The sequence below is a fragment of the Salvelinus sp. IW2-2015 genome, linkage group LG17 (genome assembly GCF_002910315.2).
Source record: "Salvelinus sp. IW2-2015 linkage group LG17, ASM291031v2, whole genome shotgun sequence".
Taxonomy (NCBI): Eukaryota; Metazoa; Chordata; class Actinopteri; order Salmoniformes; family Salmonidae; genus Salvelinus; species Salvelinus sp. IW2-2015.
In genome coordinates, this window is record NC_036857.1 from 34,925,586 (window position 1) to 34,941,269 (window position 15,684).

General features: G+C 45.3%; 1 protein-coding gene across 1 annotated transcript in view; it reads right to left on the reverse strand.

Moving 5' to 3' along the window:
- LOC111976655 (agrin-like) overlaps positions 1-15,684 on the reverse strand; it is a 411,714-nt gene that overhangs the window by 54,073 nt on the left and 341,957 nt on the right. Inside the window, exons 22-27 of the mRNA XM_070448114.1 lie at positions 13,968-14,087; positions 13,309-13,761; positions 7,793-7,985; positions 4,570-4,785; positions 3,905-4,134; positions 333-467 (exon numbers count right to left, since the gene is read on the reverse strand). Coding sequence (XP_070304215.1) covers positions 333-467; positions 3,905-4,134; positions 4,570-4,785; positions 7,793-7,985; positions 13,309-13,761; positions 13,968-14,087 — 1,347 coding nt within the window. The remainder of the gene's footprint in view (positions 1-332; positions 468-3,904; positions 4,135-4,569; positions 4,786-7,792; positions 7,986-13,308; positions 13,762-13,967; positions 14,088-15,684) is intronic.

Consider the following 15,684-nt stretch of genomic DNA (forward strand, 5'->3'; position numbering starts at 1 on the left):
CTGCAGTACTTAATGCAGCTGGTGGCCACACCAGATACTGACTGTTACTTTTGATTTTGACCCCCCCCTTTGTTCAGGGACACATTATTCAATTTCTGTTAGTCACATGTCTGTGGAACTTGTTCAGTTTATGTCTCAGTTGTTGAATCTTGTCATGTTCATACAAATATTTACACATGTTAAGTTTGCTGAAAATAAACGCAGTTGACAGTGAGAGGACGTTTCTTTTTTTGCTGAGTTTATATCTCAGATACATGCTCACTCTCTCTCAAACACAGACACAAAAGGTTAAGCAGTGGGGATTTAAATTCTTTAAAAAGAGGTGCCAGTACCTTGCTCGCAATGGCGTCCCTCGCGGCCCATGGGACACTCACACTTATACCCTCCCTCTGGTTGCACCTGACACTGGGACGATGGGTGGCATCTGTTAGGCTCGCATGGATTGTGGGTGTCGGCGCACGTCGGACCTATATTTCACCAACACCAACAAAAAAACAACAACCCCAAGTTAGAACTCAAACCACAGAATCTTTAAACCATCTTCTCTTATAAAATCCAGGGTTGTATTCATTAGGCACCAAAAAGGGAAATAAATGACAAAAAGGGAGGGACTACCTGAACTTGTCCAATAAGACAAGAACGGGGCAGAAGACAAATTACTGCTGTTTTCTGTAACATATGGACAATTAAGTTGTACTCTAAGAAACTTTTTCATTTTCTATTGCAAACCGTTTTGCTACGGTATGCCCTAATTAATKCAACCTAGGCCTTTCAGACCATTTTCCCTTCATTCCATGCTTTCCTCAGTAATAGAGGTCCTTCTCTAATAGGATTTAGAAAGATTAAGGAAAGACCCAGGCACCCTGTCTTGCTGTTTTGCAGTCATGGGTATGGAGACGGTTCCTGGCTGTGGGAGAGGTGGCTGAAATGTCRCCCGGATGGCTAAATTGGCTTTGCCCTACGCTAGCAGGGACGCATCCCAATTCAGCTGTCATTATTTAAGTAGCCAGAGCTGCCTGAGGCGAGGAGAATGATGTAATTAACCCCTCCCGCTGAGTTCTATTACACTCTTTCTCATCAATTTCTCCTGTTACTCACTCTCTCTCGCACGCACACACACTCTTTCTCTCGTCTCTCTCCCTCCCTCGTACTCCATCTCCCTCTTGTCTCTGACCAACTCTCTCGTTATCTCTCTCAGAACTATCTTCTTGACCCTAACCAGTCAGGCTTCAAGGTGGCTCATTCAACTGAGACCGCTCTCCTCTGTGTCACAGACYCTCTCCGCTCTGCTAAAGCGGACTCGCTCTCCTCTGTTTTCATCCTCCTAGATCTATCTGCTGCCTTCAACACTGCGAACCATCAGATCCTCCTCGTCACCTTCTCAGGGTTGGGTGTCTCAGGATCTGCAAACCCTTGGATTGCATCCTACCTGACAGGTCGACTGTGTCTGCACCACATGCTCTCACTACTGGTGTCCCCCAGGGCTCGGTTCTAGGACCTCTCCTCTTTACACCAAGTCACTTGGCTCTGTCATATCTTCACATTGTGTCTTCAATCATTGCTATGCGGATGCCACTCAACTACTCTTCTCCATCCACCCTTCTGACGCACTGGTGGCGACACGCATCTCTGCATGCCTGGCAGACATCTCAGCTTGGATATCGGCCCACCATCTCAAGCTCAACCTCGACAAAACGGAGCTACTCATCCTCCTGGGGAAGGCCTGCCCGCTCCAAGACATCTSCATCATGGTTGACAACTCCATGGTGCCCCCCTCCCAGAGTGCAAAGAACCTTGGCCTGGCCCTGGACAAGACACTGTCGTTCTCTGCAAACATCAAAGCAGTGACTTGCTCATGCAGTCACTGCTTTGAAGAGTACAACCTTTCCTCACACAGGTAGTGGTGCATGTCCTAATCCAGGCACTTGTCATCTCCTGTCTAGACTAATGCAACTCTGTTGGCTGGGCTCCCCGCTTGTGCCATCAAACCCCTGCAACTTATCCATAACGCCGCAGCCCGCCTCGCGTTCAACCTTCCTAAGTTCTCCCATGTCACACCGCTCCTCTGCACACTCTACTGGCTTCCAGTCGAAGCTCGCATCATCTTCAAGACCCTGGTGCTTGTCTATGGAGCAGCAAGGGGAACTGCCCCTTCGTGCATTAGGCTATGCTCAAACCCTACATCCCAACCCGAGCACTGCATTCTGCCACTTCTGGTCTCTTGGCCCTCCCACCCCCCAAAGCTCTTCTCAGTCCTGGACCCCAATGGCGGAACCGGCTTCCCTCCAAAGTCAGGACAGCGGAGTCCCTGCCCATCTTACGAAAACATCTGAAGCCCTACCTCTTTGAGGTGTATCTTAAATAACACTCACTCTGCCCCTGACACTGCACTTGGACTGTGACCACTGTAAAAGAGGAGAGAGGGGTAAAGGCCAGGCGATGGGGAGCATTTGGTTATAGTCTTCAATTGGTTCCTTTACTGCACTACACCTAATACCAGACAAGTCTTAAGCAAGACAGAGGCAACGTGCTGTGAGCTTTTCAAATGGCTAAATCCTGACTGCGGTGTATTCCTCAGACATTGGTTCAAATAGTATTGGCTTGCTTTCAAATACTTTTGAGCAGCTGATTGAGCCCAATGAGGAGTGTACGGTGGGGTAGAGGTAATCACTGGTCCAAAAAGTTGGAGCCGTTCCGAAATGGACCTGGGGCTTTCCCACCCAGACCCGATATGAATAAATAAACAATGTAATCTAGAGACCCGTTTCGAACAGACCCGAAGACAACTAGAACCTTTCCGTACAGGTCGGGTCCAGATCCGATCCGAGTGGGGCGAAGCAGCAAAAAAGTATTTCTATAAGTTCCTTTATTAACCGGAGCTGATAAAGCACAAGAGGAAGAGAGGGGCCATACTGTGAGCGAGTGACAAGGTGAGGAGGGAGGGAGAAGTGAGAGACAGCAACCAACCAAGCCGACTCGCGCTATAGTAGACTAATAGCTGCCATAGCTAGGCTATTTATCATCAAATATGAGCACGTGGTACCCGTCTTGACTGCATCAAACCGGGAGAAGCTAATTAAGAGAGCTAATGTTAGCTAGCTTGGCTAACTGAGGTTGCAGTGCATGCGCTTTCTCATCCTAGAGTTACAAATAACAACAACTCCAATTCAGAATGTTAAGATGCAGCCTTCCTGTTGCCTCTTGGTCGTTGAAGCCTACCCCTCTCCTTTAACTTTTAATTCCATCTTCCATTGATTAGATAGCTCCTAACTTTTGCCACACATGGAGAGAGTCTCTATGTCTGTAGCCTATTGCAGCATTGACTGGCCAACCACAAGCTACACACGCCAAGGTCCCACACAAGTGAAAAGCAAGAGCAGCAACATAAATAAGATATTTCTCTCTCTCTCTACTGCAGCAGTCACGTTCAGATCTGTACGGGCCCATCCAAACCAGTCAGTTACAATTACATATACCCAAGACCCGTGACAAATTATATCAGATCCGACACAGACCTGTGACATTATTTAGAATTCTGTATCCGGACTTGCTCGGGTCCCGGACCTGGTCTCGGGTATTCAGGTACAGGTGGATCCATGAAGATTTCTACTGTGGGGACTATGTCATTTGGTTCTATTGTGCCAGGCAAGCTCAATTAAGTGCAGTTGAATTATTCAAATAACCAAAAACAAATACTATTTGTGAACTCAAATCTACGGTGCCAAGAACTGAGGTCTGGGTCATGTTCATTAGGGCATGCAACAAAAATAATTTTGAAATGTGTTGCAATGGCGTTTCTCAATGGACAAGTCCAGGTAGTCCCTTGATGTTGCGATCCACTTTCAGCTGTTTGGTGCCTAATGACTACGACCCTGTTGTTAGAAAGAAAAAGTGTTTGGCTGACCGGAGTAGCTGTTGAGGCACTTGCAGTGGAACATCTCAGCCTCCTTGACCTGGCAGGAGGCACTGTTCTTACAGGGGTTAGGCTGGCACGGGTTGTTGCCGCACTCGCCTACGCCGGTGCCGTAGAGCACGTTGCCACCCTTCTCCTGCAGGTTGTACACCAGGTTGTTGACGTCCAGCGTGCGAACACAGCCAACAAGACCTGTCCCGGTGGAGGTCCTCTCCTTCACACTAAGAGAGAAGGGGATGGAGAGAGCGGGAGGGGGAGAGGGAGAGAGAGAGAGAGAGAGGGGTTGAAAGCAAGACCGACATGGAGTGAGAGAGAGAGAGAGCAAGAGAGAGAAAGAGAGTGAATGATAATATACCATCAGCCATTCAGTAGGTATTCAAATCAACTTAGTGAAAAATAGGAAAAATAAAACACAGGTGCTGGACAGAAAAAACAAACAAATAATATGAAAAAAGCAATACCTGCACCTCTGCTAATGCTCACTGTGTATGCGTCTCAATAAACCAATATGGTACCGGAGAGTTCCGTACTGTTTTTATAGAACTCAACAACTCCTTTCTCCATCAATCTCCTTTTCTCTATATATACTAATACATGACTAATTATATATTGCTAATATACAACCATACTAATGCCATCTTCATGTGAGGCCTTACTCTGTCATCATGTCCTCGGGCACCCCTCCGATGAAGAGGTGGGTGTCCAGGTTGAGGCCGTCGGTGCCGGGCGGGCTGGCGCCCTCGATGTGGAGCTCGTCATCCACGCTCAGCACGGCGTTGCGCCGGTTCCTCGTCACCACCAGCTGGTACCAGCGACCCTGCTTCACCTGGACTTTACTGACCAGTGTGCCTGTGCCCGAGCCGGTGTTGAACCTAGGGGTGGGAAGCAAACCATCATCTTTATATAATATGTTCAATGGAGTATCTGCATGGAAAGAAGATTTTTTAATCCAGGAATAGGCTTAATCTGGATACAGGAAACTGGCCCATACTGCATTTGTTTTTCAGTATATATATTTTCTTTGAAGGAAGCAGTTTAGAGGTCTATGGTTAACTGCCCTACATGTACCTCAGGAAAACTTGGGAATTGATGGTACTATATTTCTCATAATAAATTGCCCTCAACTCTAATGTGACTTTTATAGAGCTACTGTTAGAATGTAGGTCCATAATATATATATATATATATATATATATATATATATATATATATATATATATACACATATATATATACACACACAGTACCAGTCAAACATTTTAGAACACACTTACTCATTCCTGGGTTTTTCTTTATTTTTAATATTTTCTACATTGTATACATTGTAGAATAATAGTAAAGAAATCAAAACTATAAAATAACACATATTAAACAAAACAAAATATATTTTAGATTTGAGATACTTTAAAGTATCTTCCCCTTGATGACAGCTTTGCACACACTTGGTATTCTCTCAGCTTACTTTTTTATTTATTTTACCTTTATTTAACTCGGCAAGTCAGTTAAGAACAAATTCTTATTTTCAATGACGGCCTAGGAACATGGAACTGCCTTGTTCAGGGGCAGAATAACAGATTTGTACCTTGTCAGCCCAACGCTCTAACCACTTGGCTACCCTGCCGCCCTGAGGTCACCTGGAATGCATTTCAATGAACAGGTGAGCCTTTGTTAAAAGTTATTTGTGGAATTTCTTTCCTTCTTAATGTGTTTGAGCCAATCACTTGTGTTGTGACAAAGTAGGGGTGGTATACAGAAGATAGCCCTATTTGGTAAAAGACCAAGTCCATATTATGGCAAGAACATCTCAAATAGGCAACAGGAAATGACAGTCCATRATTACTTTAAGACATGAAGYTCAGTCAATCCAGAAAGTGTCAAGAACTTTGAAAGTTTCTTCAAGTGCAGTCGCAAAAACCATCAAGCGCTATGATGAAACTGTCTCTCATGAGGACCGCCACAGGTAAGGAAGACCCAGAGTTACCTCTGCTGCAGAGGATAAGTTCATTAGAGTTAACCGCACCTCAGAAATTGCAGCCCAAATAAATGCTTCACAGAGTTTAAATAACAGACACATCTCAACATCAACTGTTCAGAGGAGACTGCATGAATCAGGCCTTCATGGTCGAATTGCTGCAAAGAAACCACTCCTAAAGGACACCAATAAGAAGAAGAGACTTGCTTGGGCCAAGAAACACAAGCAATAAACATTAGACTGGTGGAAATCTGTAATTTGGTCTGATGAGTCCAAATTTGAGATTTTTGGTTCCAACCGCCGTGTTTTTGTGAGACGCATAGTAGGTGAAGGGATGATCTCCGCATGTGGGGTTCCCACCGTGAAGCATGGAGGAGGAGGTGTAATGGTGTTGGGGTGCTTTGCTGGTGACACTGTCTGTGATTTATTTAGAATTCACTTAACCAGCATGGCTACAACACAGCATTCAGCAGCGACACGCCATCCCATCTGGTTTGCGCTTAGTGGTACTATCATTTGTTTTTCAACAGAACAATGACCCCAAAACACATCTCCAAGCTGTGTAAAGGCTATTTGACCAAGAAGGAGAGTGATGGAGTGCTGCATCAGATGACCTGGCCACCACAATCCCCCGACCTCAAACCAATTGAGATGGTTTGGGATGAGTTGGACCGCAGTGTGAAGGAAAAGCAGCTAAAAAGTGCTCGCATATGTGGAAACTCCTTCAAGACTGTTGGAAAAGCATTCCAGGTGAAGCTGGTTGAGAGAATGCCAAGAGTGTGCTGTCATCAAGGCAAAGGGTGGCTACTTTGAAGAATCTAAAATCTAAAACATATTTTGATTTGTTTAACTTTTTTTGGTTACTCCATGATTCCAGATGTGTTATTTCATAGTTTTTATGTCTTCACTATTATTATACAATGTGTAAAATAGTAGAAAATTAAGAAAATCCCTTGAATGAGAAGGTGGGTCGAAACTGGACTGGCACACCCCTTCAAATTAGTGGATTCGGCTATTTCAGCCACACCCGTTGCTGACATCTGTATAAAATCGAGCACACAGCCATGCAATCTCCATATACAAACATTGGCAGTAGGATGGGCTGAAGAGCTCCGTGACTTTCAATGTGGTTGTCAGTTCAAATTTCTGCCCTGCAAGAGCTGCCCCGGTCAACTGTAAGTGCTGGTATTGTGAAGTGGAAACGTCTAAGAGCAACAACGGCTCAGCCGCTAAGTGGTAAGCCACAAAAGCTCACAGAACAGGACCGCTGAGTGCTGAAGCACGTAGCGCGTAAAAATGGTCTGTCCTCGGTTGCAACACTCAATACTGAGTTCCAACTTGCCTCTGGAAGCAACGTCAGCACAATAACTGTTCGTCGGGAGCTTCATGAAATGGGTTTCCATGGCCGAGCACCCCCACACAAGCCTAAGATCATCATGTGCAATGCTAAGAGCCCTGACCTCAAACCCATCGAACACCTTTGGGAAGAATGGGAACGTCAACTGCGAGCCAGACCAAATCTCCCAACATCAGTGCCTGACCTCACTAATGCTCTTGTGGCTGAATGGAAGCAAGTCCCTGCAGCAATGTTCCAACATCTAATGGAAAGCCTTCCCAGGAGAGTGGAGGCTGTTATAGCAGCAAAGTGGGACCAGCTCCATATGAATGACCATGATTTTGGAATTAGATGTTCGACAAGCAAGTGTCCACATACTTTTGATCATGTAGTGTATATGTCATTTTTTTACTCAAACCACCSGCAGGCCGGATTGGACACCTCCACGGGCCGGATARGGGCCGTATGTTTGACACCCTGATCTACAGCTTGCTATCAATGCCCTTTGACACAACTGAACCTCTTCCTGTTTTGTCACTTCCTGTTTTATCACCTCCACCTGTCCACTCACTTGAGCTCCACTTTGCCATTGACCAGGGTGAGAGACAGGAAGTCCTTCTTGCCGTCCTGGCCGTTGAAGAGCAGGATGCCCGTCATCTCGGCCACCCTGAACTCCATGGCGATGCGGACCGTGTGATAGGCCCTCATGGTGTCGAAGGCCAGATAGGACTTACCCCCGAATGACGGGATGAAGTATGTGATCACTGGGAAGAAGAGAGGGGTATTTATTTTTGGTAATACCAATTATCCCACCGATGACATTCTTTAAAAAGAAATTGAGCTAATATAATTCATAAAATAAAAAGGAAAGTTTTACATCTTCCTAAGCCTGAGGTGGTTTTAACCTTCCAGACTTGAAATTGTATCAACTCGCTACCCACGTCTTTGCTCATCCAGAGAATATGCTCATCCCCAGAATATTTTTACATGTCTATTTTCAAAGGATAAAGCTAAGAACATTAACTTCATAGTAAAGAACACTATAACAATATGGAAGAAAATGAAACGTATTCTACAAGAACCAATATCACTCTCTAAAAACACAACCCTATGGAACAATCCTTGGAAAGCTTTTCAGAATTCACAGATAAATTGGTCCACATGGAACACTAAAGGCATAGAAACCGTAAATGACTTGGTAACAGGAAATACATGTATTTCCGTAACAGAATTAAAAAGTAATTTTGAACTGACCAATAAAGACAGTTTCAAATACATGCAACTTAAAAGTTATATATCACAACATTTTGAGTTAAAATCTTTTGTACATCAGAGCAACCTTGAGGGAATCTTATTTGAATCACAAAAGGATGTTCATATGATAGGTAAGATATACATAACCTTGCAAAGAGCCTATCCAACTGACAATCTCTAAGAAAAAATGTTTGAACCAAGAACTGATGTTGACACAACATGGAAGGGAAGTTGGACCATAACTAACGCAATTACAGTTAACAAACATGTACGTTTAATCCAGTATAAACTAATGTATTAGTATTATACAAGAGCAAAATTCACTCATTAAAATTCTTCTTGAGTCATGTAAAACTATGTAAAACTAATAACGACTTCGTAATCCAGGCTTTCTGGGAATGCTATAAAGTCAGGAGGTTGTGGGCGAAACTACAAAGTGGGCTGTCAGAAGTATTACAATGTAAACTTACTTCTTATCCGCTGTCTGTATTATTCAAGATATAGCATATGGGGGTGTAGTGAGATACCCAATGGGTTGGACGATTCTCTTCTCATCACTCATCATGAAAAAAACGTATACTAAAAACTTGGAAGTCAATCAATCCGCCATCATTGACACAATGGAAAAATCTAATGATTTATTATTGAAGTAACATCGGCGACAAGAAAAATTAATTGGTAGAATTTAAGGCCAAGTGGTATTTGGCCTTAAAACTTCTTGCCACTATAGGGGGTGCTGTTTCGCATTAGCATAATTTGCTCAACAGATTAAACGGCTTCCTAATCAATTCTTGCTCGTACAATATGCATATTATTGTTATTATTGGATAGAAAACACTCTAGTTTCTATAGCCGTTGGAATTTTGTCTCTGAGTGGTACAGAACTCAATCTACAGCACTTTTCATGATAGGGAGTCAGATTTCAGACATTCTGGCCCCTGATCTGGAGTCAGTTTAAAGGTCCCTGTAAATGCTATGGAGAAACAGACACTTCTTACGTCTTCCCCTGGATGTCAGTACGTGAGACCGCTTTGATGGAGTCGATTGCGCAATCAGGGGCTGCATAAAAGAGCAAATACCGGAAGTAGCATCCCTTTGCTGCCTGCGCCTTGCGCACGGAGGACGTCGGACTCGCCTCCTTCCAAGCGTTTGTTTAGCCAGTAATATTTCTCTGGTCATGTTTTTACTCGTTAGAGTGTTAAAAACATCATGGTAGTTAATTTAAACCGTTTTATAGCAATTTATTCCGTTTAGTGCGATTTTGCCCCATTTATTTCTGAGGCACTTTGAACGCTGGGCACGTTTCCAGTTCATGCCGAACGTTAGTGGGCATTTCCACAATGGCAAGAGGACAGCTTTCGACCAAAAGACGATTAGACCCAAGAAAGGATTCTTTGCCCAAGATTCTGATGGAAGAACAGCTCACAGTAAGAACAATTTATGATGATAAATCGTGTTTCTGTCGAAAAATGTTAAACGCTTATGTCGCCATTTTTGTTTGTATAGCTTCGCTTGGCGCAACCTGTATTGAAAAGTAAGGATAATTTAAAAAATGTAATAGAGCGATTGCATTAAGAACTAATTTGTCTTTCGATTACTGTCAACCCTGTATTTTTTAGTCAAGTATATGATTAGCTTTTGATTAAACTAGATCACTAAAAGATGGCGACCGACATTTCCAGGCTTGTTTTGCTACTATTTCCATTGTATAACCACGTTTTTTTATGGCTAAATATGCACATTTTCGAACAAACTCTATATGTATGTTGTAAAATGATGTTACTGGAGTGTCTCGGAAGAATTCTGAGAAGGTTAGTGAAAAAATTTATATATTTTGGCGATGATAAGATATCGCTCTCTTTAGCTTGAATTCATGCTGGGGAAACGTTTGCATATGTGGTATGCTAATATAACGATTTATTGTGTTTTCGCCGTAAAACACTTAGAAAATCTGAAATATTGTCTGAATCACAAGATCTGTGTCTTTCCAATGCTATGCTTTGTCTATTTTTAAGAAATGTTTTATGATGAGTAAATTGGTATACACGTTGCTCTCTGTAGTAATTCTAGTCGCTTTGGTGAGATTTGTGATGGTGGCTGCAATGGCAAACTATGATTTATACCTGAAATATGCACATTTTCTAACAAACCTATCCTATACCATAATATGTTATCAGACTGTCATCTGATGAGGTTTTTTCTTGGTTAGTGGCTATCAATATCTTAGTTTAGCCGAATTGGTGATAGCTACTGGTGGAGAGAAAAAAATGGTGGACAAAGAATTGTAGGCTAACGTGTTTAGCTAATAGATTTACATATTGTGTCTTCCCTGTAAAACATTTTAAAAATCTGAAATGGTGGCTTTATTCACAAGATCTGTATCTTTCATTAGGTGTCTTGGACTTGTGATTTAATGATATTTAGATGCTACTATTTAATTGTGACGCTATGTCTAGCGATGCTAATCAGTGTGGGGGGGGGGGGTGGGGTGATCCCGGATCCGGGGTTGAGGCTCGTTAGAGGTTAATGCAGGCACTATAATGCAGGCACTAGGGATGGGGGTTGTGAGCTTGCGAGTCTGGGCAGAGGAGATGTAGTCATTGTTTGTGTGTGTCTGTAAATTGTTGTTCGTACAGTTGGAGACAAGAGCCTAGTTAAGGTAATATAGCCTAGCCTAGCTAGGTAGGTCATACAGTAAGCTCAACAGACAGATGTGTTAAAAGAGATTACCTGGGCTGGTGTGTATCGTCAGGTAGAAAAGGACAGCTTGATGTGTTTTCCATTTTATACTTGGAGTTTTGACACGAATGCACACATGAGCGCACACACACACACACACACACAAAACTAAGGTTACGTATGTAACCGTGGTTATGTGAGCTATATGCATCACTCCAATATATTGGTATCACTCCGCGGTGGAGGGATACATCCGAGGTGAGGATTTACAGATATACTCCTGTGTCACGGCTGGGGTCCGCCCCTATATATAGACCCCATGATCACGACACACATTCTCTAGCACTGATCACTCCAGTGTATTGGTATACCCGTACCAAATAAGTCGATGCTAGAGGGACCTGGCCAGGCAGTGGCAAAGTCCCAGCGCGGGACCGAGACGCAGGGTCCGTCAATGTGGAAGGGAGGTCCTGGCACAGTCCCCGGAAGGGGAGGCAACGCCCAGGACTGCTGAACCAACTGCAGAGGGAGATGCCACATTTACCCGATAGTACCTAGCAAAAGTGCAAGAGGAAGCCCAGCTGGCCGCAGCACAGATATCAGTGAGGGGCACTCTTCTCAGTAGTGCCCAGGACGCAGCCACACCTCGTGTTGAATGTGCCACCACAGATCCCAGCACTGGCCTTCAAGCCAGGAGGTATGCTGTCGTAATAGTGTCCACGATCCAGTGAGAGAACCTCTGCTTTGATAGCCCAGCCAGCAGGACTCTCTCATCATAGCAGACAAAGAGCTGGTCTGTTGTTCTCACTGACCGTGTCCACTCCACATAGGCAGCCAGTGCCAGAGGGTACAGGGCACAGCATGCCGGAGGGAGACCCAGACTTCCCTGCCACTGCCGGGGGGTCGTAAGCAGAACCTTCGGGAGGAATGAGGGGTTGGTACGGAGAGATTATAGTCCTCCCCCCGTGGTCCATCCGGTACACTCAGAACTTAATGAAAGAGCATGGAGCTCACCCACCCTCTTCATGGAAGTAATCGCTAACAAGAAAGCCACCTTCATAGAGAGGTGTTTCAGGGAGGCAGACTCCAACGGTTCGAAAGGCGGCTTTGCCAAAGCTGCCACAACCACACCCAGATCCCAGCTCGCCATTGAGCTGGCCGCAGGCAACGAACCCCCTTCATAAACCTGGAGAACAAAGGATAGCGCCCCACCGGCCTGTCCATCCACCCCACAACACAGGACGATATAGTGGCCAAATACCCTCTCAGTGTAGAGGCTGCCAAGCCCTCATCCAAGCGAGACTGTACCTCAAACCATTTCGAGAAAATTAAAGAGAATGTGTGTCTATATATAGGGGCAGACCCCATCCGTGACACAGGTGTACATGGGAGTAAATCTGTAAATCCTCACCTCGGCTGTATCCCTCCACTGCGTACACACTTGTTTCTCTCACTCTAACATTATATTATCATCTTTGTTCTCCAAACTCAACAAACTCCTGAGCCGTTTGCTTCTCTGTCCGCCTTCCTTTGTCTTGGGAGAATGTAGGCTGATGAAATCATCTTGCCTAATGATTTAATTGATTTGAGGGAGGCTATGGGGCTGTCACTCACACACACACTCTGACTCAAACACACATTTCCACCAGTTAATCCCGATCAAAGCAATTAGTGTAAATTATTGTAAGACGCAGCTGCGTGAGGTAATTTCTTATCAGAAACCACCGAGTGTGAGAAACTAAGGGGAAAAGAGCTCTTGAGATTGCTCTGACAGCACTCAACACTTGATTTTGGCGCACGGCGCAGCAGACACTGATTTGATATCAGTTTACTTTAGTGTAAAGTAGAGTGCAGTGGTTGATAACCTCGTTGGTTATTTACCTAGCGCTGTAGCAACTTTGATAGAGGTTGGATATCTATTGAGTTAAATAGACTGGAAGGTAAGCTGTATGGGTTTGGGCATCGTCTTTGATGCAAGGTAGGGGTCAGTTCAGCACTGTCATTTCAGGACATCAATACTTAAATAGGAACCTACTGTTCTCTTCTAGGATTGTGATCATTTCCATCTCCCTTTCAAAGTTCAGAGATGGAACCTAGGGTTTGTGTTTGTTTGTGTGTGTCGGTCAAGGAGGAGGGCGAGGGTGCTCCACTCACATTTCTCGCAGACGGCGCCCCCTCTCCCGGCGGGGCAGATGCAGGTGAAATCGGCGCCGTCGTCATCGCAGGTGCCGCCGTGGCGGCAGGGGTGGAAGTCGCAGGGCCGCTGGGCCTTGGTGTAGTGGGGCACAGGGCTGGTCCTGTGGAGGAGGGTGATAGTAGTGGTGGGAGTGGGGGCCATGGTAGAAGGGGCGGCGGTGGTCCGGCGGCTGGTATAGGGACGGCGTGTGGTGCCCAGGGGACGGCGTGTGATGAAAGGGGAGTTGGGGGGCGGCAGGGTGGTGCCCAGGGGACGGCGTGTGATGAAAGGGGAGTTGGGGGGCGGCAGGATGGTGCCCAGGGGACGGCGTGTGATGAAAGGGGAGTTGGGGGGCGGCAGGGTGGTGCTGGCAGTGGGCGTGGTGGCGGTAGCTGTGGTAGTGGTGGTGAAGTAGGGGCGGGAGAACAGGCCTGGTAGACAGATGGAGAGAGGGAGATTCAGAGAGAGAGAGAGCAAATGTCAAGGAGCGTGTCAGTCTTGGACTTTGACATACAAGAACCAAAACATTTCTAATCACGCTTACATCGTCCTTCCTAAGAACGTTTCATGTCCTCTCATGCTTCATGTTTGTAATTACATGTAAACAACGCAAGCCAATCCCCTGGGTGTGTCCTACCATAGTTGTTGAAGCGAATATTCTCCTCCTCTGGCTTCTTCACCACAATGGCTGTCTCCTTGGCTGCCTTCATCTGCTTGAGCAGGGCTCCTTCAATGTCCTGCACCGTGAGCCTGGTCTCTGTGGGACAACACGGAGGACAAAGACGTTCACAACAACCCAGAGGACACCACTCAACTAGGACAGCTGTTCCATGTACTTCTACGTATTTTATCTCTCCCAGAGCTAGCACACCTGATTCAACTTGTCAACTAATTATAAAGCCATTGACTAGTTCAATTAGGGATGCTGTTCCAGGGCTACCACAGAACTGTGAAACATTTGGTCCCAGAGGAGAGGTTTGAGAGACACTGAACTAGAAGGCAGAGAAGCAATGTTGTGAAACGGCAGGAAATTAGGAAAGTTACTCCCCTCCCTCCATCCCATGACAGTAAATATTTACGAGAGCGATTGAGGCCGCTTGCTACGAGACAACGACACCCAAGGGGACCAGTCGTTCTCCTACCATCCAACAAAGTTTCAGTAAGGTTCAGATGAACCTTTCTCATAACATTTTCCACAGACGGCAATTAGAGATGGCCGACGCAGAGTTCCTTTATGGCCGCGTCTATTGTGCGGATGTAAAAGACACTGAGCAGAGCCAGTAAAAAGAGGAGAGGCGTGGAGAAGGGCAAGGTTTTTGGAGCTTTAATCCAATAGGGGAGAGGCACTAAAGCCTTGTTCAGATTGGAAGTTCAAATCCAATTTTTGGGAATATCCATTTCTAATCTATTATTTTTCCTGCAGTCTGAACGGCTAAAAAGCACATGGAATCGGATATTTCAAGGCACATTTCAAACCACCTTCGTAGGTGGTTCGAAGTCGGATGCAAATCTGATTCCTGTCCATGCGACTTGTATCTGAATGATAAAATCTGATTTACTTGCCCTCAAGTGGTTTTAATACTTATTTGGCATATTTTGTTGCTTGCTAGCTACTCTGTTGACAGTTAGGTAAGAACATGTGGTTGCTAACTCGTTAGCTAGCTACACTAGCTAGCTACACTACATGGCCAAAAGTATATTGACATGCTCGTCAAACATCTCATTCCAGGGGCCTAGCTTGAACCATGAAAAACAGCCCCAGACCACTATTCCTCCTCCACCAAACTTTACAGTTYGCACTATGCATTGGGGCAGGTAGCGTTCTCCTGGCATCCGCCTAACCCAGATTCGTCCGTCGGACTGCCAGATGGTGTAGATTGATTCATCACTCCAGAGAACGCGCTTCCACTGCTCCAGAGTTCAATGGCGGAAAACTTTACACAACTCCAGCCGACGCTTGGCATTGCGCATGGTGATCTTAGGCTGCTTGGCCAAGGAAACCCATTTCAAGAAATTCCCGACAAACAGTTATTGTGCTGACGTTGCTACCAGAGGCAGTTTGGAACTCCGTAGTTAGTATTGCAACTGAGGACATTGGATTTCTACGTGCTACACGCTTCAGCACTCGGCGGTCCGGTTCTTTGAGCTTGTGTGACCTACCACTTCACGGCTGAGCAGCTGTTGCTCCTAGACGTTTCCATTCCACGATAACAACACTTACAGTTGACCGGGGCAGTTCTGGTTGGAAAGGTGGCATCATATGACGGTGCCATGTTGAAAGTCACTGAGCTCTTCAGTAAGACCATTCTACTGCGAATGTTTGTCTACGGAGATTGCATTTCTGTGTGCTCGAT